General features: G+C 44.4%; 1 protein-coding gene across 28 annotated transcripts in view; it reads left to right on the top strand.

Moving 5' to 3' along the window:
* The window catches only part of LOC310795973 (neurexin-1a-like), a gene marked incomplete at both ends in the record, with an annotated part of 449,961 nt that overhangs the window by 194,051 nt on the left and 228,535 nt on the right, over positions 1–27,375 (top strand). For 20 of the 28 annotated variants that reach the window (XM_083658109.1, XM_083658110.1, XM_083658094.1 and 17 more), the window contains 2 exons: positions 14,125–14,328; positions 18,467–18,493. In XM_083658109.1, coding sequence (XP_083514235.1) covers positions 14,125–14,328; positions 18,467–18,493 — 231 coding nt within the window. The remainder of the gene's footprint in view (positions 1–14,124; positions 14,329–18,466; positions 18,494–27,375) is intronic. The other 8 variants (XM_083658106.1, XM_083658105.1, XM_083658103.1 and 5 more) reach the window with 1 other exon arrangement.

Below are 27,375 nucleotides of genomic sequence, written 5' to 3'. Positions count from 1 at the left end.
GATCAGTCACGTCATGCGAGGGGGGAGCCAATAAAACGAGTGAAACTGGGCAAAGTGGTCATACCTATATTTAAGATGGGCTGAATGATTCACACGGCATCAACTCGTGGCTTTTTCAGCATCAAAATATGTTTTTTCCTTCCCTGGTCATTTTTCAGACCGGCTGCTAAAAAGGTACGTTTACAATCATCAAGAGTGTTAAAAAGCGTGTTTGGCACCAGGCAGGCACAGGTTTCTCAGTTTCTGCACATGCGCAAGCGGGTGTGTTTACTATGGAGTCCACTGTACGTTATCGAGCAGAGGACATCAATTGTGTCAGATTTATTTTCAACGCGCTTTTCAAGGTTCACTTTGAATCAACCGTTAGCGTTAATCAGCCTATTTCAATTTGCATCGACAGAATTCGACACAAAATGCTAAGTTAGTTACTCAAAAATGTCGGCCGCCGTGCCAAATGATGATCAATGCGTTGTGCAACCTGTGTGATGCTTGAGAGATTGTTCAGCTGTATCATTGAGATAAATAAATGGAGGCAGTGTACCTATCTCCCCCCTGTATGCTGTATTGAAGCCAAAATCTTCTCAGATCACAGAACCAGAGTAAACTTTCTTATGTAGAGCTGCTGTTTCTAGATTTGCACACAGTGCCTTGTGTAGTCAATCCTCTCTAGCTCTGTAAATATGGCACTTTAAGTTCTAATAATTTTTGTCTCGCCAAAAGTAACCATGTAGATTCCCACTACGAGGTCAGTTTATCAAAATGACGCCTGTACGGAAATCTGAATTTCGTTGTCGGAGATTGCTCCTAGCAGCCAGACTCTGGGGTGCTCTGGGCACAAACTGTCATACAGGGAGAATCCGATGAACTGATCTTTGCAGCTCTGTCGATTAGCTAATGTTTCCGTAGCATTTGATTAACGTTATGATTTCATTCATTTTGGAACAAATGTTGGTTTAACAGATGAAATCTAACTGAAGCTTTGGCTACGTTGTAACTTGCGTTTACTAATTGGGGAGCGCTGGAGGAGCGTCATCATGGAGCCATACGCCAAACCTTCATCTTGTTTTGTTGTATCATTAAAGAGTATTGTGAACTTTCATTCTAATCTCTCATGATTGAAATATCTGTAATAGATATTGTTGTCTGCAGGAGAAGAGGGGACAGACATTGTTAAGTGTGCTGATTCAAATAAAAGGACATATAAGGCAAAAGTGCACAATACTATAAAGATTTGCATTTCGCCAATTTGTAATGAAGCTGTTGGAAATGCTCTTTGGTCACTCATGAATGTGTCATGAAGCATGTGACAAGCCGTGTGAATAGACTGTAAAATGATGTGGTGTCTACATCATACATACATATTGTACATGTATGTAACATACATGTGGTGTCAGGTGTATGACACAAAATGAATATTGAATTTGAGGGAAAGACCGGAGAGAGAGAATGTGTCTGTTAGGCTCTGCTCTGATTTTCCACGTGTGCCTCCATCCTAACTAACGAGTTGACAGGAATGAGGCCAGAGTACATGAGGGAGGTGGAGTGGCATCTAGAGAACATTGTTGGATTCATAAAGAGTGGCGTATAATCCATATTGAGTTACTGTGAAATCTAAAGAGGGAAACGTAGGATTGTTTAGGAAAACGAACTGCACAAACTGCCGTGCTATAATGTGAAGTAGGGCTGGGCAATAATATTACATCAATATTATATTGTTATGATATGCACTCATACAGGACAAGATGTTACTATCTCTTGTGCCAAAATGCCAGGTAAAACACATTTAGAAGCCCAATCCAGATTAAAAACAAGCTAACAAACAATATAACAAACAAGCTAACAGCAAGCTAACAAGCAAAATACAAATCACCAGTTACCTACCCTAGCCAACAGCAGTAGGAAGCATGTCATTGGGGTTGTCAAGTGGGCACCTTCCTTCACCGATGTTTCGTTAAGTTAGGCCCACGACACCTCAAGAAGGCTTAACGGTGTAATCCAGCATCCTGGAAACACCCCCTCCATGCTACCACCGCACAACTCCATTTTACCATATACTGTAATGCCTTCCATCAACCTAGTATTAATCTAGTCTTAGCCTTTAGCCTAGCTATCCAGGTCGCTTCCGTATGACATTCTTAACTACACCACCAGTACAAGGGTCAATGATTCAGCCCTGTTGATGCAGACCGTCAATCAATCAATCAAAACAAAACAATCAATCAATCTCACCTTAGCGAGCTCCCCAACTAGCATGTTTCTTAACCACAGCCATTCACTTGCTCGTTCTGCTGCCAGAGACATGTTGCTGACCGCAAGTTTCAAGCTCCGTCCACGAATGCCCAACTCAGTTAGTAGAGCAACAACAGACTTTGCCACAAAACCACAGCAGCCAACTTCTACAGGCCGCACACAAGTCCTCCAACCTCGCTGCTCTGCCTCTGCTGCCATCTCAGCATACCTTATATAGCTATATACCATATATCCTTATCATGACATGAAACTAGATATGGGACTAGATTTTGGGATGTTGTATTATTGTGATATGGCATAAGTTGTTACAGTACAATGTCATTTTCTGAACTTACCAGACTGTTCTAGATGTTCTACTATTATAATAGCTTTACCCACTTAGTCATTATACATGACATGATATATATATTATAATGTGTATCGCCATTCAGCCTAAAAATACAGAGATATGATTTTTGGTCCATATCGCTCAGCTCTAGTGTGGAGGTCTCTGTGACTCTGACCCCCTCTCTTTTAGCCCCTCCTGGCCCCTCCGTTCCCCTTTCTCTCTGCGTGCAGCCATCTTGTTCTCTCAGTGTCTCTGAGGTTCCTCTGTCTCTCTGCATGCAGCCATCTTGTTCTCTCAGCGTCTCTGAGGTTCCTCTGTCTCTCTGCGTGCAGCCATCTTGTTCTCTGTGTCTCTGAGGTTCCCCTGTCTCTCTGCATGCAGCCATCTTGTTCTCTCAGCGTCTCTGAGGTTCCTCTGTCTCTCTGCGTGCAGCCATCTGGTTCTCTCAGGTCTCTGAGGTTCCTCTGTCTCTCTGCGTGCAGCCATCTGGTTCTCTCAGATCTCTGAGGTCCCTCTGTCTCTCTGCGTGCAGCCATCTTGTTCTCTCAAGTCTCTGAGGTTCCTCTGTCTCTCTGCGTGCAGCCATCTGGTTCTCTCAGGTCTCTGAGGTTCCTCTGTCTCTCTGCGTGCAGCCATCTGGTTCTCTCAGATCTCTGAGGTCCCTCTGTCTCTCTGCGTGCAGCCATCTGGTTCTCTCAGGTCTCTGAGGTTCCTCTGTCTCTCTGCGTGCAGCCATCTTGTTCTCTCAGCGTCTCTGAGGTTCCTCTGTCTCTCTGTGTGCAGCCATCTTGTTCTCTCAGCGTCTCTGAGGTTCCTCTGTCTCTCTGTGTGCAGCCATCTTGTTCTCTCAGTGTCTCTGAGGTTCCCCTGTCTCTCTGTGTGCAGCCATCTTGTTCTCTCAGTGTCTCTGAGGTTCCTCTGTCTCTCTGTGTGCAGCCATCTTGTTCTCTCAGCGTCTCTGAGGTTCCCCTGTCTCTCTGTGTGCAGCCATCTTGTTCTCTCAGTGTCTCTGAGGTTCCCCTGTCTCTCTGTGTGCAGCCATCTTGTTCTCTCAGCGTCTCTGAGGTTCCTCTGTCTCTCTGTGTGCAGCCATCTTGTTCTCTCACTGTCTCTGAGGTTCCTCTGTCTCTCTGCGTGCAGCCATCTGGTTCTCTCACCGTCTCTGAGGTTCCTCTGTCTCTCTGCGTGCAGCCATCTTGTTCTCTCAGTGTCTCTGAGGTTCCTTTGTCTCTCTGCGTGCAGCCATCTTGTTTTCTCACTGTCTCTGAGAGTGGCGTGGGCCAGAGTGCGAGTGGGAGCAGTGGTACTGTAGGAGGCTGGGCCCTGCCTGGCGTGCTGCCAGCGGTTCTGATGCCTCTGCGCTGGTAGGATGGAGCAGCACCAGCACGGCCCGACGAGCTGTCAAAAGAATTACCCCGGCTCTCACTTATCCATGCATGGTGTACCACCCGGTGGCTAAATACAGCTACTGCATATGGTGGAGGAGGAGGAGGGCAAGGCACGTTGAGGAACAGGAGGTGGAGTTGAGGACGAGAGCAATAGAGAGCTAAAGTCACGCCCCCTTCCGGTTTAGGCATACACACCAAGGGATTTCATCTGCCTTTTTTTTCCCTCATAGACATTTCGTAGAATACTTATCCACCTGATTTTTGAATGCCCCACTGTAAAAAATAAGGTCCGGTTTAACGTGACTCATTGTTGCAGCTTGTAACAAATGAGTCATGCAGGCTTCTTCTGCAGCCTTTGTACTCGGCTGCAGACCCCAATTATAAACCGGAAGCTGGAGTCCGTTATAATTTATAACTATAATCATAACTTAAAAAAGTTATAAATATAGTCACGTTATAAACAACTAACCAACGCTGCGGGTCCGTGTGGAAACAGTGTTACTCGAAATGGTTAAAAGTTAAATCAATTTGGTCATTCAGTGGCGTTTTACTGCCATGTAAAGTAACTATTACGCTAGCCGTTAGCATTAGCCACAGTAGCCGACTACCCACAATGCATTACGTTATCCCAGCACCCGAACGACACGGCTGTAGAGCAGAATGGCTCTGCTGTCAAATCCTCATAGACGTTTTTTTTTGTCAAGTTAAAACAGTGTAAAAATGACACCGGAAGTGGAAGAAGCACCCATCAGGCATCATGGCAGCTAAGGTGGATAAAAATAGTTTTACTCAGTCAAACCAAGCGATTCTGCTATATTTAGAATCAGAATAATATTATATAATATAATATATAATATTTCACTCAGACCAAAAGTAAACAAAATAGCAGATTAAAATTTGAATCGCTTGGTTTGACCAAGTAAAACTATTTTCATAAGCATTTTACAACATGTGTATGGAAAAAAGAATGGCGGGTGAAATCCCTTGGTTCGTATGCCTAAACCGGAAGGGGGGTGTGACTTTGGCGCTCACCCTATTTTGAGAGATTTTAATTAAGCAGACAAAGCAACTTTTCCCCTGCCTTCCTTAATGTCCTCGACTCCTCCCCCTTCACTGTTCCCCCAGTTGCTAATTAGCCCAAATATTAGTGTTGCGGTGTGCGGCTGCAGCGCCCTCCCAGATGGCAGGGTAGGTGCAGTGCAACACAACACACACACACACACACACACACACACACACACACACACACACACACACACAGAGAGTAGGTGCAGTGCAACACAATGCACACACTCCCTAATGAGATGTGACAAGCTGGACTGCTACACTGACAACAGCTGCATTCTCTGTAAGGACACACGCACACGCACACACACACACACACACACACACACACACACACACACACACACACACACACACACACACACACACACACACACACACACACACACACTCACACACACACTCACTCACTTTTCCGCAAAACCTACAATCTCAATGTAAATTTGAAACAAAATGGCGGGTTAATTTGAAAACCTCGCTTTTTCAAATAAAACCACTTTAACAGCTTGTTGTGTTTAGGCAAGTAAAACAACTCTTGAGTCACCCAGGCTGATGTGGGAAGGTGGGGCTGTGTTCTTCCTGTGTTCTTCCTGTAGTCCACTACCGTTGGCGTCGCGCACCGCTCGAATTTGCCTCCATGCGCCGCGCTCAAACTTCAAATTGTTTCAACTTTGACCTACTTAGCGCTGACCTTTCTTCGCTCTACCTCGCATTGAGAGAAGATAAGATGGCTTATCATGTGGAGGCAGGCTTTAGAAGCGCAGCCTTATTTGTTACTCCTCTGAAAGCAGGTCCCCCAGTTGCTCCGTGTTTTCTTGTGAAAATCAGGAAACAGTGTTGGATCACAGTGTTGTATCGTGCTTTACAAGACAGAAAAGGAATGCTTGGTTTACTCTGGTCTGCTCCGTCTCCCCTGTGACAGCCACGGGCAGAAGCTCACTCCAGCTTCACTCCTCTCAATTTATTTTGATATTAAACTCGGGAGTACCATTCAAAATGACCGGGCTTCCAGGATTGGATTTTTGACAGGTGCTCACTTTGCGTTAGGTAATGATTCCCTCACATGTCAGTCTCCATATTTCCATATCTATCCAGGCCTTTCTGATTGATGGCATTTTGGACAACCTCTTATATGCATCTCCGCCGAGGTGACATCTAGGATGAAATGCAATATTTATTAATTGACTCCAATTGTGATTAATTTCATCCACCTATCGCACCCAGGCAAGATTATGTATATGACTAAAATGCTCTTTAATTGTGAGAGTGGAAATTGTGAAATCACATCATTCGTTTTCTTTTTCCCTTGGCTTTCAGTAGACCTTTTATTTTTTTGTGAAGAATGTCAACTCACCAGATTAGTTCCATATTCTTTATTCAAATCAGTCGATTCCACTGCTAAAATGTCCCATCTTATTCATGACTACGGTACATAAACTATTTTCATGAATCTTCATCACCATTGTAAAGTTTATTTTTTCGCAACTTTCATAATATTTTGCCTTTTGTAGGATTGATTGATTGATTGATTAATTGATTCATTTATTAATTTATTTATATTTTTACCCCAAGGATGATCAATTCTGTATTTCACCTTGAAGCATCTCAAAAGGTTTGACACTTGGGGCGTCTGGGTAGTGTAGAGGTAAAAGCACTCACCGCAGAGACCCGGGTTACATTCTCAGGAGCGGTACTTCCAGCTTGGTCACATGCTCCGATGCTATAGCGCCTCCTCTGGTCGGTCAGGGCATCTGTTCACGGGGGAGGGGAAATGGGACGCACCACGTCCTGCCGGTGAAACACCTCACTGTCAGGTGAAAAGAAGTGGCTGGCAACTGCACATGTTTTGGAGGAAGCATGTGATAGTCTCCAACTCTCCCCAGATCGGCAGAGGGTGTGGAGCAACGACCGGGACAGCAGAGGGACTTGGCCAATTAGGGAGAAAATGGGTGAAAAATCAGAAAAAACCTGAGTTTGACTCATCACTCAGATAGGTCACACATGGGTTTCCAGTGTTGAGCGGACATGTCCGGTCCGCCCCAAGACTTCCTCTTCCGTCCGCCCCAAGACTTCCTCTTCCGTGCGCTGCAGTCATTGTTTACAGTCCGATTGATGCGAGAAAAGAGTTGATCGATTGTAGGTGTTTTAGGTCCAGACGGCGTTTCGGCTAATAGTAATATATATACTGTAATATAATATAATATAATATAATATAATATAATATAATATAATATAATATGATATAATATGATAGGATATGATATAATATAATATAATATGATATGATATAATATAATATAATATAATATAATATAATATGATATGATATGATATGATATATGATATGATATGATATGATATATAATATATAATATAATATATAATATAATATAATATAATATAATATAATATATAATATCATATCATATATCATATCATATATAATATAATATCATATCATATGTAAGGGATAATGTATATTGAGGCGGTGATTACGGGGGAAATAATGACCGACAGGTGATGATTGAGCCCGACGCGCAGCGGAGGGCTTAATAATTCACCTGAAGGTCATTATTTCCCAGTAATCACCGCCTCAATATACATTATCCCGCTTAGAACACGGCCTACAACTAAATCATTCAATAATCTGACAAAAATAATTATTCAAATAGATTTTTTAATAGCGTTTTCAACGACAAAGCGGTTTCATTCGTAATTGGCACACAAGACACCACAGCTGCAACTGGTTGGCCTAATTAGTAGTGTTTGCTGACAAAAAGCTCTTATCAACTGATTAATCCAGGTCTGGCAGAGCAGCGGTCGGTTGTCGAGAAATAATGACCGGTGAATATTGTTGATTGACCAATCAGAATCGAGTATTCAAGAGAGCCGTGTTCTAACATATAATATAATATATAATATCATATAATATATAATATCATATAATATGATATAATATAATATATGTTGGGGATGCAATTCTGGGCGGGGATGCGGAAACGTTCACGGCACGTGCCGCAGGTGCAAATTAGAGCTGTGCCAAAATGCCTGCGCAAATGGGATTTGGGCGGTCTTAAGTACCAGAATTATTCACAGGTGTGGCCAGGCAATGCCTGGGTGTTACATCAATAAAAACCCATCTCGCAATCGCTGTTTGCGCGAGCCATGCAATATGCTGTAATTCTCTCCATGCGTAATAGAGTGGACTCACTCGTACCGAGGACAGAGAGAGATGGAGAGAGCTTATTGACAGATCGTCTGTGGTGCCAACGACCCACCGGGTTATGGGATAGGTGAAGGTGAATAGCCTATGTCCATTGTCCAACAGGTTTTCTCAATTAATTTCCCTCTTTTGCGATGTGGTAAAAGTTTCTCAGTGAGTTATAGTTGATTGCCTCACTGAATTATCTGCTAATCCCCAATTTTAGCAGCAGAATTTGATGTCCTGGCGTGGCAAGGCTGTGCCAGCGCAGTGAGGTATTTAGCGCGTAAGAGGTGCTTTGAAAAGCTCTTAGCGCAAAGTAATTGCGCGCTGCTGACGATAGGATAATGCCATCTATACCCACATTTTAGCGCTGAAACGCCTGCTTTGGCATGTGGCACGCCTATGTCCAGTACAATTATAACAGGCATGTGCACGTGCCCGCCCCCAATTTGCATTGCATTAAACGAGCGCAAACGCTAAATTACCGCTTTTGCGAAGATAGGACCCAGAATCTTTTCTTTGGAAACCGATGTATTGTTTTATGTTGCTGTCCTGCCCATGAATGTCTTGTGACCTGCATTTTAAATGTACCATTGTTGTGATGTTTTATTGTTGTATGTGTCTTGTGCGAAAAAGAAAAAACATTTCTTCCATCCACTATCAGCCTTCATTAGTTTTACAATAGCTTATATAGATGTCTGCTCATAATAAAGAAAACATTAGGTTTATATGAGGTTATATATATGTCTGCTCATAATAATAAAAACATTTTTCAAGTATATGAGGAACAGTTGTTCCATTTTTCCCTGGCATCTGCTCCCCGTTTCCAAATGTGGCTCTTTGCTTGAGCTGGCTGGCAGGAGGCAGACAGTTTAGCAGAGAGAGCTCGTTTGTCACGCGGGCCTGTCATCTGCAGCAGAGCCCAGGAGGCCCGGGAGAGATTGGGTCCGGGGTGAGGGATGTGACGGACTCGTCCCAGGGGATTGACGTGTGACATTGGCTCTATGGCGAAGGCAGTGGTGATGAGGTGCCGTGTGCGTACAACACCGGTACCCTATCACCCCGCCACTCCCGTCCTCCGACTCGCCACGATCTGCTTCTCTCTGTCTCAGCACCGCAGCTTGCAGTAATGGCTTTGTTATTGGGTTATGGTTTAGTTACAGGAAACGCTGTTACAACCTCCTGCCGGTGTTAAACAATCTCCCGGCATTTCTCCAGACGGGCTGCCTAATGCGCTGAGTAAATGCAGTCACCCCCTGCAGAAACTCAATATTAAAGGTCCGCAGACTATTACAATTCTGTAGCCAATTGTATTTCTGTCCCCAAGTCAATATCCATTTGTCCTTTGGTAGTTTGTCACTATTATATTGCAGATCCAAAATGTATGGATGCAATGTTGTCACTTCCTCTCTAGGAAACCATCAACCCACTGAGTCTGTATTGATGGACCATTCCTAAATTCTCTTTATTTCCATTCCAATAAGGTTTTGATTTTTGCCGAAATTGCCGCACCCTCAACGGGAGGACAAAGAAACGTCTCAGGGGCTTCCTGACTGACTGACTGACTGACTGACTGACTGACTGACTGACTCGCCATTGTTGAAACATGCATGTGTTGAGCAGGCTTGCCTAGTCTGCCGCTGCTGCTCAACACTCACCTTGGGATAACTCTTGTTATGATTTGGCGCTATATAAATATAAAGTGTACTGATGGATTGAATGCCCCTAGTGAGCTGGGCGCGAGCGAGCGCACGTCAAACATGACGTCATCGCGCGAGTCACGTCTGGCACAAGCCTCTGCAACCGCTGGCCACGCACCCGAAGATTTTTGCAACGGCGTGCTTTGTAAGACAGAGAGAGAAACTAAATGAACAAGTCAGTCCAGTGAGCCAGTGCCGCATTTCTCGACCCATGTGGTCAAACTTTCATTTGTCATCTTTAGTCATTTCAAGTAAATGTGCTGTGTTGAGAGAGATAAAGCAACGCACAACACAGCTACCAGGGCTGAGAACTGAAACACCTTTTTACATTCAGTAAAACAAGTTTGGTGATTCTATTCCTGTGCTGATATCATGCACATACTGGCTTTTCATTGTCACTTTGAATGTCCCGTGTCTCACTTATCACCGTACGTACAATGTAACATGATGATCACTTGGTTGCAGCACTAAATGCCTCTGTGCATGTGGGGAGTGCGTGCATGGTCTGTGGACTATACTGTAGATCTAAACCTTCACGCATGTGTGTTTCAACAATAGAGACACTGCGTAACGCGTCATCATTCAGAAACCACGCCCAAGACGGGGGAAAACAGAAACCCCCCCTCCAATCCTGGCGTTCTCCTATGCATGGTTGCGTGTTGCACGAAAAGATCGTATATACGGAAGATGAACACTCCAACTTACTTCCTTGACAGCTAGATCCACATTTTTCTTCTCGCCAATTCTCAATGGCTTCCTTGTTTTGCTCAGGAGTACAAAAAAACTTTAACTGGCGATTTTTTACATTTGTTTAATTCAAGGAAATTGATGCTGGTGTGTGGAAATGAACGGAGCTTTTCCCCCATGATGGGCGTGGCCTATTTCATGCAGCGTCTCTATGGGGAGTCAGTCAAGTATTGGGCAAGTCACTCAGGAAGTGTAATTGGTTACTTATTACTGATTACTCATTTAAAAAGTAGAAACAAGTGATGTAGAACCTGTTTAGCCAGCTCCTTTTACAACTGAATCCACTTTATTGGAACATTAATTAACCTTACAGGAGAAGTCAACAATCAGCCAAACTGGATACAGTATTTTTTTTTTTTTTTGCCTACCTAGGACAAAAAATGTATCGTGTTCTGGCAACGCAGTAGTCTCACTTAGCCAGACCCATCTCCTCCCTTCATTTGAGCGCTGTACCAGCGCTGGAGAAAATAATACAGTAACATGAAGTTACTTGGATTAGTAAATGTAACTTTTTGCACATTGTAATCCCTTACATTACTAGTTACATTACTGTAAGACTTACAGTAATGTAACTAGTAATGTAAGGGATTACAATGTGTTGGGCAGTAACTTACAGTGTAAGTTACTGCCCAACACATTGTAATCCCTTACATTACTAGTTACATTACAGTAAGTTACTGCCCAACACTGGTCAGAAAGCACCCGGGACGTTTCTTGGCCTGCCCGTTTCGGGTGCAGCAGCCACAGCAGTCCGTGTCTGGCTCAACTTGGACTCAGCTCTCAGTCTTAATCCATTTCACTACTGTAAGACTGAGAATATTACCATTTAAATCTTTTCATAACGTTAGGTGGTGCTGTTGGAAGCCTTGCATCGGAGAACCAATCATGAGCGTTGTGGGCGGGCCTGCTTTCTGGGAGCAGTGACGCTCATGCAGAACCGGTGCTGTCGCGTTTGCGGAGAAACATAGGAATCACTTAGAAACAAACATAACCTGTTAATAAGGCGTGTTTCATCCAGCCCCGGCAGCTAGAGGTCTTTCCCCCAGCGATAAGCCCGACTCCCGAGGCTAACGTTACAGAGCCTGCTGATGACTCACAGTAGCAAGCGGACCACTTCCGGGTAGGGAAAATTATTGTAAAATAAACAACAGGTATAAACTCTCTTTGCAGCACATCAGTGTCTTGCTCTATATTGGAACTATGAAACATTGCATTGCCGCTAGCAAATAAAATTCGAATAATAAATGTAGGCGTGTCTGCTGCCGGCCGTTCTCGCCGGGCTCTGAACCAGATTTGGAACAGTAAATTTCCAGACGTTTGGTGGTTAGGTGGCGCTGTTGGCGCCGCTCACCAAACGTCTGGAAACCGAGACTAGGCTCAACTAGGCTTGCTTAGTCTTGTTTTGTTTGAGTAGATCTTTCTGTGCTTCTCATCATTGCAGTGTGTTTTGTGTGGTTTGTCAGCTCCTGCCTTAGGATGCACTCCTCTACCCAGTGCTCTCATTGACGAGGGCAGCCTAAATTGGCACAGAGAAGACAGGAGGAGTCAGGCAGAGTCTGGCTAGCTGTCAGTGCTCGGGCACAATGTAATGTGCTATTAGACTTCTTCACACATGACTCCTACAGTGACATATCTGTGTGCCTGACACTTAAGAGTGCAGTCACTTACTCAGTGAGTCAGTGACTCAGTGAGGTTTGCCATCATTATTACATTGATTCATTCTATTTATATTTTCTTTAATTAGAGTCATTGTTGACTGTCATTGTTGAATTTGGTCACATACTGTAGGCTGAAATATCTTGCTTTGTGTTTGTTTTGTTTTGTTTTGTGTGTTTTTTTGGGGGGTGAGATAAAAGTATTTTCTATGTATGAGTAAAGCTAGTATTGCCTCAGCGCTAGCACCTGCAGAATTCATCTGTCTAAACAGACATACAGTCGCCTGTCTCACTGTGTGTGTGTCTAGGTTTTGAATCACGCTGAGCTGTATTTGACGACTGACAACAAGCTAATACATATTCAGGCTTCATAACTTTCCTCCTAACGAGAAATGTATATAGAGCAAAATGGTGCATCAAAATGTGTTTTATTTTTGTTGCTTTTGTTTTTGTTTTTCCTTCCATCATGATGGAAATTATAAATTATAAATTATGCAGCCTGCATAGAATACATGCCGGGCAGCTTAAAAGCGGAACTGACAGCCAGTCTGTCAGTTCCACTTTCAATGCTGCAGCTGTTGTCAGCAGAAATGGGGAAAGTACACATTCTTTACTTCAGTAGAAGTAGCCTACTGTTACTTGTGTAAAAAAGAGTGGTACAAGTAGAAGTACTGATTCAACTTGTTTACTCAAGTAAAAGTAAAAATAAAATAGAATGACCGCACGGCGGATATATGCCTCCGCCAACAAGTGAGAAGTCGACATCCATGTCTGCCCAGACATTGACTTTTGAGCCAAATGTGAAGAAATTCCGTCAAGGCGTTACTGAGATATTGCATTGACAAGCTTGACAATGGCGTTTGTGAGGTCACAGTGACCTTGACCTTTGACCACCAAAATGTAATCAGTTCATCCTTGAGTCCAAGTGGACGTTTGAGCCAAATCTGAAGAAATTCCGTCAAGGCGTTCCTGAGATATCATGTTAACGTGCATGAAACGGGCGGTCGTGAGGTCACAGTGGCCTTGAACTTTGACCTTTGACCACCAAAATCTAATCACATCATCCTTGAGTCCAAGTCAACGTTTGAGCCAAATTGGAAGAAGTTCGTCACGGCGTTCCTGAGATATCGTGTTAACAAGTTTGGAAATGGTGTTTGTGAGGTCACAGTGACCTTGAACTTTGACCTTTCACCACCAAAATCTAATCAGTTCATCCTTGAGTCCAAGTGATGGACTCGAGGGATTTGATGAAATTCCGTCAAGGTGTTCCTCAGATATCGCGTTAACGAACATCAGACGGACGGACGGACGAGCGCGAGATGCCTAGTATACTTTGAAGACCACTAAACTTAAAAGATACCGTCCAAACATGTTTTTATAAAGACTATAGGCTACTTTGATTAATAATTTGTCTGATATGGTTTTCCAACAACAACAAAAGTGCACATAGTGTGGGAAAGCTGGGAACGTGCGAGACGAGTGCATTAAAACTAAAGTAACTAGCCTGTTAGGAAAATGTAAGGAGTGAAACGTACATATATTTGTGTTAAAATGTAGGGAGTAAAAGTAAAAAAAAAAGGTTGTCCAAAAAATAAATACTCAGTAAAGTACAGATACCTGAATATCCTACTTAAGTACAGTAGGGAAGTATTTGTAGTTACTTCCCAGCTCTTTGTAGCATACGCAGGGCAGTGTTGAAAGCAGAACTGGCAGCCGTGGTCAGTGACGTAGTGTCAAACTGTCGCGCTGTATTTGACTTAATGACTTGTCTTCTTCCTCTGGACAGATGCCACCATCCTGAGCTACGACGGCAGTAAGTTCATGAAGGTGCAGCTGCCGGTGGTGATGCACACGGAGGCAGAGGACGTGTCTCTGAGGTTCCGCTCCCAGCGAGCCTACGGCCTCCTCATGGCCACCACCTCACGGGAGTCCGCCGACACGCTGCGCCTGGAGCTGGAGATGGGACGCGTCCGGCTCACCGTCAACTTAGGTAACGCCTCGGAAATACACCCGTCAATTTAGGAAATAGACCCATCGCAGCAGCGACGCCGCTAGCCCCATTCACCACTGTATCGCTCCTACACAGTCCCTTATACGATCGTTAGGAAAGCCCACAATTAAGCCGTCCAGGTAAAAACGCTCATCTTACAAGTGTCGCAGAGACATTTCAAAGGTACTCACCGTGGCAGAAGGGTCTTGTGATCTTACACGGTTGGTGTTGAAAGCTCGGTAAGAAATATTTGTAATACACTTCTGAAGAAACTCCTTAAGTTTTGATCAAACTGTTTTTTTTTTTTTTTTAGAAAATGGCAAGATGGCATTTTGTGCCAGCCATCACAGCGTTGGCTATCGGCCCCTGATCGGCCTATTGCAACAATAAACACATGGTGTAAAACCCAACGTACACCAGATGCGGTACGGCTCCGTGCAGATCTGGTAAAACTGCTTGAACAGACTCTCGGCCATGTTAATAGATGGGCGATACATGCGGTACGGAAAAAACATACGTGTGTGGGTCTGTTCCGGCAGCTGCACGCAGCCGTAATGCAGCCGGTGGACATAGGCCTTAAGACCTGCTGTACGGGACCAGCGGCCAGCAGGGGGTGATGGCGGGCACTCTGATTGGAAGGAAATTGAAAGTTGAGGAGTTTCTTTAGAAATATATTAAAATATTTATTAGCAGCGCCGAGCTTTCAAAACCGACCGTATAATATCACAAGACCCTTCTGCAATGGTGGCTGCCTTTGAAATGTCTCTGTGACACTTGTAAGACGAGCGTTGTGACACTTTGTAAGACGAGTGTCAAAGGGGCTTTGTGAAAGGGGGCGGGGCTACAGTGAAGCTAAATTCATGCTCAGTAACACGTATGAACGCACACACACGAAACCTATTATACTGTTGTCGTTTTGATGTGGCTATAGAGACTTTCAATGGCCAGAGTCTGCTCAACGCACACACACATGAAACCTACTCTATTGTTGTTTGATGTGTTGAATAGAAGGAGAGGGTATAGAGACTTTCAATGGCCAGAGTCTGCGGCTTTCCGCTCACTGCCAGTTGAGCACACAGCTGCCACCGCCCAGCAGGGAATGCTCGCTGCCCCGCCCACCTACTGACCTCAGACCAGCGTCTGCACCCACCTACTGACCTCAGACCAGCGTCTGCACCCACCTACTGACCTCAGACCAGCGTCTGCACCCACCTACTGACCTCAGACCAGCGTCTGCACCCACCTACTGACCTCAGACCAGCGTCCCCACCGTGCAAAATGGAATCGTCCTTCCACTTACACACTATGGGTGGGACAATATAAGATATTATCGCTATAGAGCTCAACAGGCATCTCGTGACGTATCCGTCCCCGGAAGTAAGTTTCACGTTTTAGTGCCCTGTAAAGAGTTTTAAGCATAGTTTGATGATTATTGTGATAATATCGTTTCATCGCGATTATTTTCGACAGGTTAATTGTGACATGAAATGTTCATATTGTCCCACCCCTATTACAGTCCACACTATTATTCTATCCTGGTGCCATATTGTTTGTAATTAAGTCCAGTTATCAGTCAAATGGAGAACTCAATTAACACTATTATAGTTTGTTCACCTGCACATTAGTGCACATGAGTCATTCTAGGGATAATGCATGATTGCACACAAACAGGCGACAGTGACTTAATTGAGCACAGGGGAGGGCTGAGCTTCACCCCCCTGTTAAGCAAAGGCACAGACAGTTGAGGACAAGACACAGTCTTGCGTGTGTGTGTGCGTGCGTGCGTGGGTGTGCACGTGTGGGCGTCCACATGCACCCGCTTGTGCACGCACGCATGTGTGTCTATTTGCTCAGGGGAGAATCCAACGATGCCTGCGAAAAGTTTGATATCTCCCCAAACAGAGCAATGCTGCAGAAATGATAGCCATCTATTTTTCCTTTCCACTAGCTAAACAGAAATGGGCTCCCTAAGCGGTGCCGTTTAGTGGCGCATATACAAAGGAGACAGCCTGTGTCTGCCGTCAACCAGGGAGGCATGTATCCCGCCGCGGAAGACAACAGCGCCACACACTGACAGGGCTGACACGTCAGATCAGCGCCACTACAAAAAGATGATTTTCTTTTGAATTATCTTTGACACATTTTACACTTTTCCCCAAGCCGCCAGCCCTTGAAGTCTGTCTTTCTCGTCCCTATTTCAAAAAGCAGAGCATTCCCTGTTAAGGCCGGGCTGTGTTGGTCTCTGGCTGTTTGCGACCACTTTTCTGCTGTGGTTGACGACACACGACAGGCAGGGCCAAACGGGAAGGAGGCTGGGCTTGGATCTGGGTCACCTTTCTCACAGCACAACACTGGCTAGGCATTAGGATGGAGTGAAGTACACAGAGAGGCGTCCTCACTATAGGCATTAGGATGGAGTGAAGTACACAGAGAGGCCTCCTCACTATAGGCATTAGGATAGAGTGAAGTACACAGAGAGGCCTCCTCACTATAGGCATTAGGATAGAGTGAAGTACACAGAGAGGCCTCCTCACTATAGGCATTAGGATAGAGTGAAGTACACAGAGAGGCCTCCTCACTATAGGCATTAGGATAGAGTGAAGTACACAGAGAGGCCTCCTCACTATAGGCATTAGGATAGAGTGAAGTACACAGAGAGGCCTCCTCACTATAGGCATTAGGATAGAGTGAAGTACACAGAGAGGCATCCTCACAGCACAACACTGGCTAGGCATTAGGATAGAGTGAAGTACACAGAGAGGCATCCTCACTATAGGCATTAGGATATAGTGAAGTACACAGAGAGGCGTCCTCACTATAGGCATTAGGATAGAGTGAAGTACACAGAGAGGCCTCCTCACTATAGGCATTGGGATAGAGTGAAGTACACAGAGAGGCATCCTCACTATAGGCATTAGGATAGAGTGAAGTACACAGAGAGGCATCCTCACTATAGGCATTAGGATAGAGTGAAGTACACAGAGAGGCCTCCTCACTATAGGCATTAGGATAGAGTGAAGTACACAGAGAGGCCTCCTCACTGCACAACACTGGTTTGGCATTAGGATAGAGTGAAGTACACAGAGAGGCATCCTCACTAGTAGGCATTAGGATAGAGTGAAGTACACAGAGAGGCACATATATATATATTTAGCAGTCTGTTATTTTTAGCAGTCTCTGTTATTCTGTTAATTGCAATAACAGTTAGCCTGACATTTACGGTTTATGGCAGAATCAATACAGGCATTAGTTGCCGCATTAGTAGCAGAGATAATAATAGTGTTATTATTTTTTGTAACCATAGTCGCGGTCCAAAATTAACTTTTTTGTCCACCGGCCAAATGACTAGTGGATGTTCAAACTTCACTGACAAATAGACTACCATTGTATGTGTTGTGTAAGCAAACCTACCAGCCACTTGCATACATTATTTCACCAGCATTTGGCTGGTGGCTGATGCTGATTCTGGACCCTGACCATTATAGCCGTACTTCTAGTACTTGTACGACTAGTGAGACACAGATATTCACTGTTGACATAGTGCGTCGCATTATGAAGTTATTTACAAAGAAGGTCTGCAACCAGATTATTGACTGTAACAAGAGATGGAGGTGGAAATGTACTGTGAGAAAGTGCTGCAGTCGATGCGGGACCAGAGTCGCAAAAACTGGATGAAGCCTTTCAATTGCACATTTAAATAGTCCACAGGAAGCTCTCAGTGTGGCCGCCTGTGGCGCAGTCTCTAAAACTAAAGGTCTCAGCAAAGTCTGTACGAAAGAACGGAGCCTTGGAACACCTCCCCAATGGCCCTGTCTGACCCTGAACACAATCTGATGCTCTCCCATCGTACAGCAGATAATCCAATACATACAGTATCCCCCTCTGGACTACAGTCAACATTTCACATTTGGCTACAGAGACAAAGTCGAGCAAAAACAACGTGATTGAGTCAAACCGTTGGCCTTGTGAGAAGCACTGGTCCTCTGGCACAAAGCCTCCGCATGCAGTGCTGTCATCAGATGAGCATCAGAGGGGTCCGTGTGTGTGTCCCCAGAGGGGTGGGCTGTCTGCTTTCATCATGTCTGCAGCTGTAACGTTGAAAGATGCATTTATCTCTCATCTATTCTCCCCCATCTAGATTGTATCAGGATTAACTGTACCTCCAGTAAGTGACTGTTCACCTTTCTTCTCTACCTCTTTACTGTTCTGCACACTTGATGCCCATTCATGTTCTAGTACCTAGACGTGTCTTCTGATAGGAAATGAGGCAGCAGTGTACTTAGTACTGTAGGGCTGGGTATGTGTACTTAGTACTGTAGGGCTGGGTATGTGTACTTAGTACTGTAGGGCTGGGTATGCTTTTAAAAATGATGTTACCAGTACCAATACCAGTAGCCTACCATTGAAGTGCTACTGATGCCAATACAGTATTTCATTCGATACCCTTTTTACTGCTTTATACCGCTCGACTTCTCCACCACAGAATGTATGTATTGTAATGTACCAGTATATAGCTTGCGATAGTAGGCCAATCACACATCACATTGATTCAAAGAACGCTTGCGGTGATTGGCTGAGAGCAAAACCATACAAATAGTCGTTTTTTCTAGATCTGATTCTGTGAACAAAAAGGGATTGTATGCAGGTATCGTTTGGCTGGAGAAGTTTCAATACTACTTGGTACTGAGTTATTTTGGTCGATATCTTTTAAAAGTATCGATTACCGATACCCAGGCCTAGTACAGTACTTAGATTTGATTGATAAACCATGCTCACCATGTTTCCTTCTGCAGGCAGTATATGGAAATCAAATATACTAAAGCTACGCATCGGGAATTCAATCAATGCAGTGTACAGTAATATACAGCATCTGACTGGCATCTTACATTTTATCATACCAACTCCCAGAGATACAGGTGCTTTAGGACCCAGAGATACAGGTGTTTTAGGACCCAGAGATACAGGTGTTTTAGGACCCAGAGACACAGCTGTTTTAGGACCCAGAGATACAGGTGTTTTAGGACCCAGAGATACAGCTGTTTTAGGACCCAGAGATACAGGTGTTTTAGGACCCAGAGACACAGCTGTTTTAGGACCCAGAGATACAGGTGTTTTAGGACCCAGAGGTGCTTTAGGACCCAGAGACACAGCTGTTTTAGGACCCAGAGATACAGGTGTTTTAGGACCCAGAGATACAGGTGCTTTAGGACCCAGAGACACAGCTGTTTTAGGACCCAGAGATACAGGTGTTTTAGGACCCAGAGGTGCTTTAGGACCCAGAGACACAGCTGTTTTAGGACCCAGAGATACAGGTGTTTTAGGACCCAGAGATACAGGTGCTTTAGGACCCAGAGACACAGCTGTTTTAGGACCCAGAGATACAGGTGTTTTAGGACCCAGAGATACAGGTGCTTTAGGACCCAGAGACACAGCTGTTTTAGGACCCAGAGATACAGGTGTTTTAGGACCCAGAGGTGCTTTAGGACCCAGAGACACAGCTGTTTTAGGACCCAGAGACACAGCTGTTTTAGGACCCAGAGATACAGGTGTTTTAGGACCCAGAGATACGGGTGTTTTAGGACCCAGAGATACAGGTGTTTTAGGACCCAGAGATACAGGTGCTTTAGGACCCAGAGATACAGCTGTTTTAGGACCCAGAGATACAGGTGTTTTAGGACCCAGAGATACAGGTGCTTTAGGACCCAGAGATACAGGTGCTTTAGGACCCAGAGATACAGGTGTTTTAGGACCCAGAGATACAGGTGTTTTAGGACCCAGAGATACAGGTGTTTTAAGGACCCAGAGATACGGGTGCTTTAGGACCCAGAGATACAGGTGTTTTAAGGACCCAGAGATACGGGTGCTTTAGGACCCAGAGACACAGGTGTTTTAGGACCCAGAGATACAGGTGCTTTAGGACCCAGAGATACGGGTGCTTTAGGACCCAGAGATACAGGTGCTTTAGGACCCAGAGATACAGCTGTTTTAGGACCCAGAGATACGGGTGTTTTAGGACCCAGAGATACAGGTGCTTTAGGACCCAGAGATACAGGTGCTTTAAGGACCCAGAGATACAGGTGCTTTAGGACCCAGAGATACAGGTGCTTTAGGACCCAGAGATACAGGTGCTTTAGGACCCAGAGATACAGGTGCTTTAGGACCCAGAGATACAGGTGATTTAAGACCCAGAGATACAGGTGCTTTAGGACCCAGAGATACAGGTGCTTTAGGACCCAGAGATACAGGTGCTTTAGGACCCAGAGATACAGGTGCTTTAAGGACCCAGAGATACGGGTGTTTTAGGACCCAGAGATACAGGTGCTTTAGGACCCAGAGATACAGGTGCTTTAAGGACCCAGAGATACGGGTGTTTTAGGACCCAGAGATACAGGTGCTTTAGGAGGACCCAGAGATACAGGTGCTTTAGGACCCAGAGACACAGCTGCTTTAGGACCCAGAGATACAGGTGCTTTAGGACCCAGAGATACAGGTGCTTTAGGACCCAGAGATACAGGTGTTTTAAGACCCAGAGATACAGGTGCTTTAGGACCCAGAGATACAGGTGTTTTAGGACCCAGAGATACAGGTGCTTTAGGACCCAGAGATACAGGTGTTTTAGGACCCAGAGATACAGGTGTTTTAAGGACCCAGAGATACGGGTGCTTTAGGACCCAGAGATACAGGTGTTTTAAGGACCCAGAGATACGGGTGCTTTAGGACCCAGAGACACAGGTGTTTTAGGACCCAGAGATACAGGTGCTTTAGGACCCAGAGATACAGGTGCTTTAGGACCCAGAGATACAGGTGTTTTAGGACCCAGAGACACAGGTGTTTTAGGACCCAGAGATACAGGTGCTTTAGGACCCAGAGATACAGGTGTTTTAGGACCCAGAGATACAGGTGCTTTAGGAATACTTGCTGGTGTTGTGTGCAATCTAATGACTTGCGGAGGAGATGGAGGGAGGCTACAATTAATGACAAACCCAAATATGGCTTCAGCTGTGATGCTACACTCAGGTTGTTTCTAATGAAACCTTGGCACTCCTACATTCAGACTCATATCAAATGCATGCGTTGAAAGCACAGGTATTTTAGACACGCATGGTTTCCCTCCTGCCCCTTCTGCTTTTTCTTTGTCTTCTTTTTAACGTCACTATCTCATGCTGCTTGTGAATTGATGAGGCCATCCGAGGCGGAAAGGAAATACAGAAGTGATTTTATGATTCTCATTAACCTGCCTCACGGAGCAGAAAGAACGAGGTGAAGAGGGAGGGGGAGAGAATAGGTGTGTGTGTGTGTGTGTGTGTGTGTGTGTGTGTGTGTGTGTGTGTGTGTGTGTGTGTGTGTGTGTGTGTGTGTGTGTCCCGTCTGTGTGTTTCTCAACAAAGAGGTTACATTGCAATATTTTGGGAGGGAAATATCCCTGACATTTATTATTCAGGAAGAGTGATGAATTAATGATTGTGTCTCTGGAGTCATAACACATGAGCCTTCTTCCTGTTCGATGATTCTGAGCTGATAGACACTCTAGCAGTATGGCGGCCCAAGATTGTCACCAATAGAAATTAGACAGTTTAAGACAGTGATTCTCAAACTTTTTCACGTCAAGGACATCTAAACTGACAAATTAGACCATGGACTCCCAATTAATAAGATGTTGTCCCATGATCGCCCATCAGATAAGACGTTTTGCTTTTAGATGTTTTATGAAACCCATGACCAAAATAGTCATACATTGTCATTGTGGTATGGATGATATTATAGTGACAATAAATGATCTCCCTTTTTGCTGGGGAGCCCCTCAAGGACCCCTATGGGTCCCCGGACCCCACTATGCGAACCACTGGGTTAATTAAATTGAATTGAATTGAATATAACTTTATTGCCCACCAAGGTGGAAAATTGTCTTTGTCTCACCAAACACAAAAAACAACAACACAAGACGCCAGCAGGCATTTAGTGAGACAAGGATATAAACAAGCATAGGGTTAAATCACACATTAAAAACAGTTCATGTCTGGGGTTTACGTCTTGTTGGTCACTTTGTAGAGTTGAGGATACTAATGGCGCTTGGGATGAATGACTTCTTGAATACATTTTAGTTGCCAGGGGGACTCTATAGCGCCTCCACGGCTCTAATTTGCGCCTGCGGCAGGTGTCGTGAACGTTTCCGCATCCCCGCCGAGACCCAGACAATTATATCACTTTTAAACAGTTACATTTCTGTATAAATCATTACAATATGCTCCCGTGAGGTGCGGATGCGTTTAGCTGCTGCCGGGCGGGGGTGCAAAACTCGGCATAACACCTGGACACCTGTGCAAGGCGGACTGCTATCGTTAAGGCACACAAACAGGTGCGCAAGCGCAAATAGGGCATATCGCCTGTACCAGGATAGGGCCCACTCTATGTTTTCAGAGAAGCTCACCTGACAGTCTTAAGACTGTACCAAGATATTTGAATTTATTCACAGTTTCAACATGTTGGCCATCAAGTGAAACTGGCTCAGGTTCCAGATCTTGTTTGGTGCACATGATTAGTTCTTTGGTCTTCGCCACATTGATTTCCAGCTGGCTAATGTTACACCATGATTCAAGAGCCTTAGTGTGGGCCAGATAGGCAGCTTCACCAGAGGGCTCTTTTCTCCGCAGGAGGTCGACTAAGGCCATGTCGTCAGCATACTTAATCAAACAGAAATGTTTCTCATTGCTCATAAATTCATTTGTAAAAAGAGAAAGTAAGAATGGAGAAAAGACAGAGCCTTGTGGGCAGCCTGTGCTGACAGTGAGCAGACCCTCTGCGGGCGGCAAAGAAAGAAAGTCTCTGATCCAGAGAATTAGCCCCTTATTGACAGTGAGTTCGGCTAGCCTTTTCAGTAGGATATTTATCTTCATCTAATTTAACGCTGAGCTAAAATCCACAAATAAAATCCTAGCATCATCTTTTGGGTTGCATGAGGTGTTTATTCTTGTACGTGAACTGCAGTGGATCTAGCGTACTGGTCAGAGTGGAACTGCAGTGGATCTAGTGTACTGGTCACAGTGGAACTGCAGTGGATCTAGCGTACTGGTCACAGTGGAACTGCAGTAGATCTAGCGTACTGGTCACAGTGGAACTGCAGTGGATCTAGCGTACTGGTCACAGTGGAACTGCAGTGGATCTAGCATACTGGTCACAGTGGAACTGCAGTGGATCTAGTGTACTGGTCACAGTGGAACTGCAGTGGATCTAGCGTACTGGTCACAGTGGAACTGCAGTGGATCTAGCGTACTGGTCACAGTGGAACTGCAGTGGATCTAGCATACTGGTCACAGTGGAACTGCAGTGGATCTAGCGTACTGGTCACAGTGGAACTGCAGTGGATCTAGCGTACTGGTCACAGTGGAACTGCAGTGGATCTAGTGTACTGGTCACAGTGGAACTGCAGTGGATCTAGTGTACTGGTCACAGTGGGACTGCAGTTGATCTAGTGTACTGGTCACAGTGGAACTGCAGTAGATCTAGCGTACTGGTCACAGTGGAACTGCAGTGGATCTAGTGTACTGGTCACAGTGGAACTGCAGTGGATCTAGTGTACTGGTCACAGTGGAACTGCAGTGGATCTAGTGTACTGGTCACAGTGGAACTGCAGTGGATCTAGCGTACTGGTCACAGTGGATCTAGCATACTGGTCACAGTGGAACTGCAGTGGATCTAGCGTACTGGTCACAGTGGTGGACAAGTGATTGGCCAGCACTCTCTCCATAGTTTTACACAATATGGAGGTTATTGCGATGGGCTGAAAATCGTTTGGTATACTTACGGCTGGCTTTTTCGTCAATTATTGACGATTTCCATGATTTTGGCACTGTACACATATCTAGGAGGAACTGGAACAGCTTTGTAAATACTCCCTTTAGTTGAAAAGCACAGTCCTTAAAGGGATAGTTCAGTTTGTTTGAAGTTGGGTCCTATGAGGTACTCTCATACAGTCAGTGCACTGGGTGAAGCACTCTGGACGCATCGTGCACCGAGATAGGAGAACTGCACTCCAGCTGCAACAGGCACAGAGAGCTGTCTGCTGAGTGTGAAGGATGCCATGAGCAAAAACGTAAAAAACAACAACAGAAGAAATGCATGAAATGCTTCCATACTTGCTCACCTGGCGTAATCCAAGTCTCCACAAGCCCTGAGATGCCAAGTTGACTTGTACACCCTGTTTTTAGCTGAAATCGTCACAGTAGCAAGGTTGTACCCTAGTTGTTGTACTTTCAGCTGCTAGCTCCCAGTGCTTTACCCAGTACACTGACTGTACTGTATGAGAGTACATCATAGGACCCCACTTCAAACAAACTGAACTATCCCTTTAAGGCATCTGTACATTTCTCACAGCGACGTATCTTTTTCTCTTTAGTCTGAAAACATGAGCGTTGGATCTCTTTGTGTCTGAGGAGTTATTTGAAGGTCGTTGCATGCTGGGAATCAGACACTTACACAACAAACGCCTCCGCACAGCATCACATGTTGTGACCTCGAGACATGTCTCTCGGAGCCAGCTCTTCTTAACACCTTTCTAAATGCTAAATAGCATTGTTCACGCATCTTGGAATGTGTCCGGTGTTTGTGTATGCAAATCAGAACCCCTAAGCTCTAATTGCCTCCCACAATGCGTTAAAAGGTCACTCTTTGTTCATAATGATAGTGTGAAGGCACAATCTGTGCACACATTGAACCGCAAGGATCCCCATTCTAATGGCTGCCACACATATGGCTTTAGTACTTCATTTATATGCTTAGTTATTATTCCCTTCACTAATAATTGTCTCCGAGACCAAATCTAATCAGAAGCAGAATCACTTTTATTGCCACAATATTATAAGATTACATGCAATGAATTTGTTTGAGTGTAAATATGCAGCGTAGCGGTCATATCACTATTCAGAAGATAAAACAGATTTATCTAAAAGACAAAATCTCAAAATTGCAAGTGCAGTCCAATATAATTTATACAATATAATAAACCAATAGGAGGAGTGTTAAATAGGCGTTCACATTCCAAGCGGTGCACAATGTAGTTACCAAGAGTAATAAAATGGAGTCAAAAGTTCTGGTACGAGAAGCCGTTATAATACTTTAATGTAGGGAGTGTAGTCCAGCTGCTGCTACAGTACTGTACTGTGCTGATGGGGGTTGTGGGGGGGGGGGACTCATGCCAGATGGGGGGATTCGGCTATGATTGGGGGGTATTGGGGTCATTTGTTAATTTGGTCATTCAGTGGCGGTTTACTGTCATGTAACATAACTAGCTAGCCGCTAACATTAGCCACAGTAGGATATTACACATGATGCATTGCTCTTAAAGGGCTCGTGCCGCGTGAACTACAGTAATAATCACATGGGGGAAAAAAACATTGTTCACATGAGTGGGACGCGCGCAAATACCACTGTGACGTAACGATGTACCAAATAGCCCATTCATTTGAGGGCACAAAAAAAGCAGGTTTGAACCCATAGAGGGCACTTATGCTGCTGAAATGATAGGGGTTTGTACAATTGTAACAGATTGGTCTCAAATGTGGAGATTTTGACCAGAATCCTTCACATACCACCCCAAAAGCCATATTATATTGGTTAAAAGCTAAAAAAAAAAAAGTGTTTTGGGGTTTAGTCCTGCTTTAAGTAAAATGGGGGGAAAAGAAAGGAAACAGCTGTACTTTCTTTCATAGATCCAGACCTAATTGTGTCATAACTGTAGAAACATGTTTAATTGAAGTTCTTGGAAGGAACTGTGCTAAGCCAATGTATTTCCTTAACTAAAGTTATATTGAAGAAGAGTTGGCGTTTCTTTTTTCTAGGTTGTTATTTTTCTCTGTGTTATTTTTGTCCTCTACTTTTTTTCTGTCGTTAATTAATGTGTCTTGTCAGGCACTGCGACTGCGGTCAGCTTGGTGGATGAAGAATTTCAGCAGCGACTCAAAGAACACATCACTGTCAATTAGCGACCTAGGCTCCCTGGGGCTGCCCGGAGCTGTCTGAAGACAACACTGCCACTTCGACTTAAACACTGTTAACAGGCACTGAGTGACAACAAACTAAAAATATACACTAAAAATATCCTGTGACAGATTGGCTTTTTTTGTCTGTCATGCTGGTGTTGTATTATTCATCAACTTGAACTGCTGTATAATCACAATTTACAGTGTAGTCAGGATATGTTGATGAGGGCATCTGTATGTGATTATATGAGTTTGTTTTGGCAACATCTCAAGGTAATTTGTATCTCATGATTGATGCTATTCCATCTTGGATTTGGAAGTTATTCAGTGTGAAAGAGGTGCAGGGATCCCTTGTATGCATACATCATTTATGCAGATGCTGTAAGGAATAACAGATAACGTGATTTTAATAAGAGGCGCCAGAGGCGAAGAATGACTTTGACGCAAGTAAGATGGGCAACAGAATGCTGAATACATTTAGTGCTAATTTGACTTAATTATTGCTAACTGTTGTAGGGTAGCATCTCTGCAACTACTAACTTTCTTTGAGCAGTGCTTGAGAAACGACTTGCCTGCAAAACAGTTAAGTTTAATTTGCATTGTGGTAATACTGGCATTTCCAAATAGTGTACATATTGCACATAGGCTATACATTCAACACTGCATTGCTAGATCTGTCTTGTTTCTTACGCTGTTTCTATTTTAATACACATTTAGCAGTAAGGAATTACACTGGGATTTTAAAGTTACATTACTGCTGAGACGAGCAGCAAACCTACCATAATGTTTTGTTTGTTTGTTTTGTTATAACATCTGGGGCCCTATCTTCCCAAAAGTGCTAATTTAGCGTTTGCGCTCGTTTAACGCCGTGCGCAATGCAAATACCTCACTGCGCTGGGAGCGCACCAGTCCAGTGCAAAGTAGAATTCCTTTTGGATATGTCATTACGCACAGCCTTGCCACGCCGAGACATCAAATTATGCTGCTAAAATTGGGTATTAGCAGATAATTCAGTGAGGCAATCAACTATAACTCACTGAGAAACTTTTATCACATCGCAAAGAGGGAAATG

Source organism: Poromitra crassiceps, assembly GCF_964638095.1.
Source record: "Poromitra crassiceps genome assembly, chromosome: 22".
NCBI classification, from domain to species: Eukaryota; Metazoa; Chordata; class Actinopteri; order Beryciformes; family Melamphaidae; genus Poromitra; species Poromitra crassiceps.
This window is presented reverse-complemented; position numbering and strand designations above follow the sequence as displayed.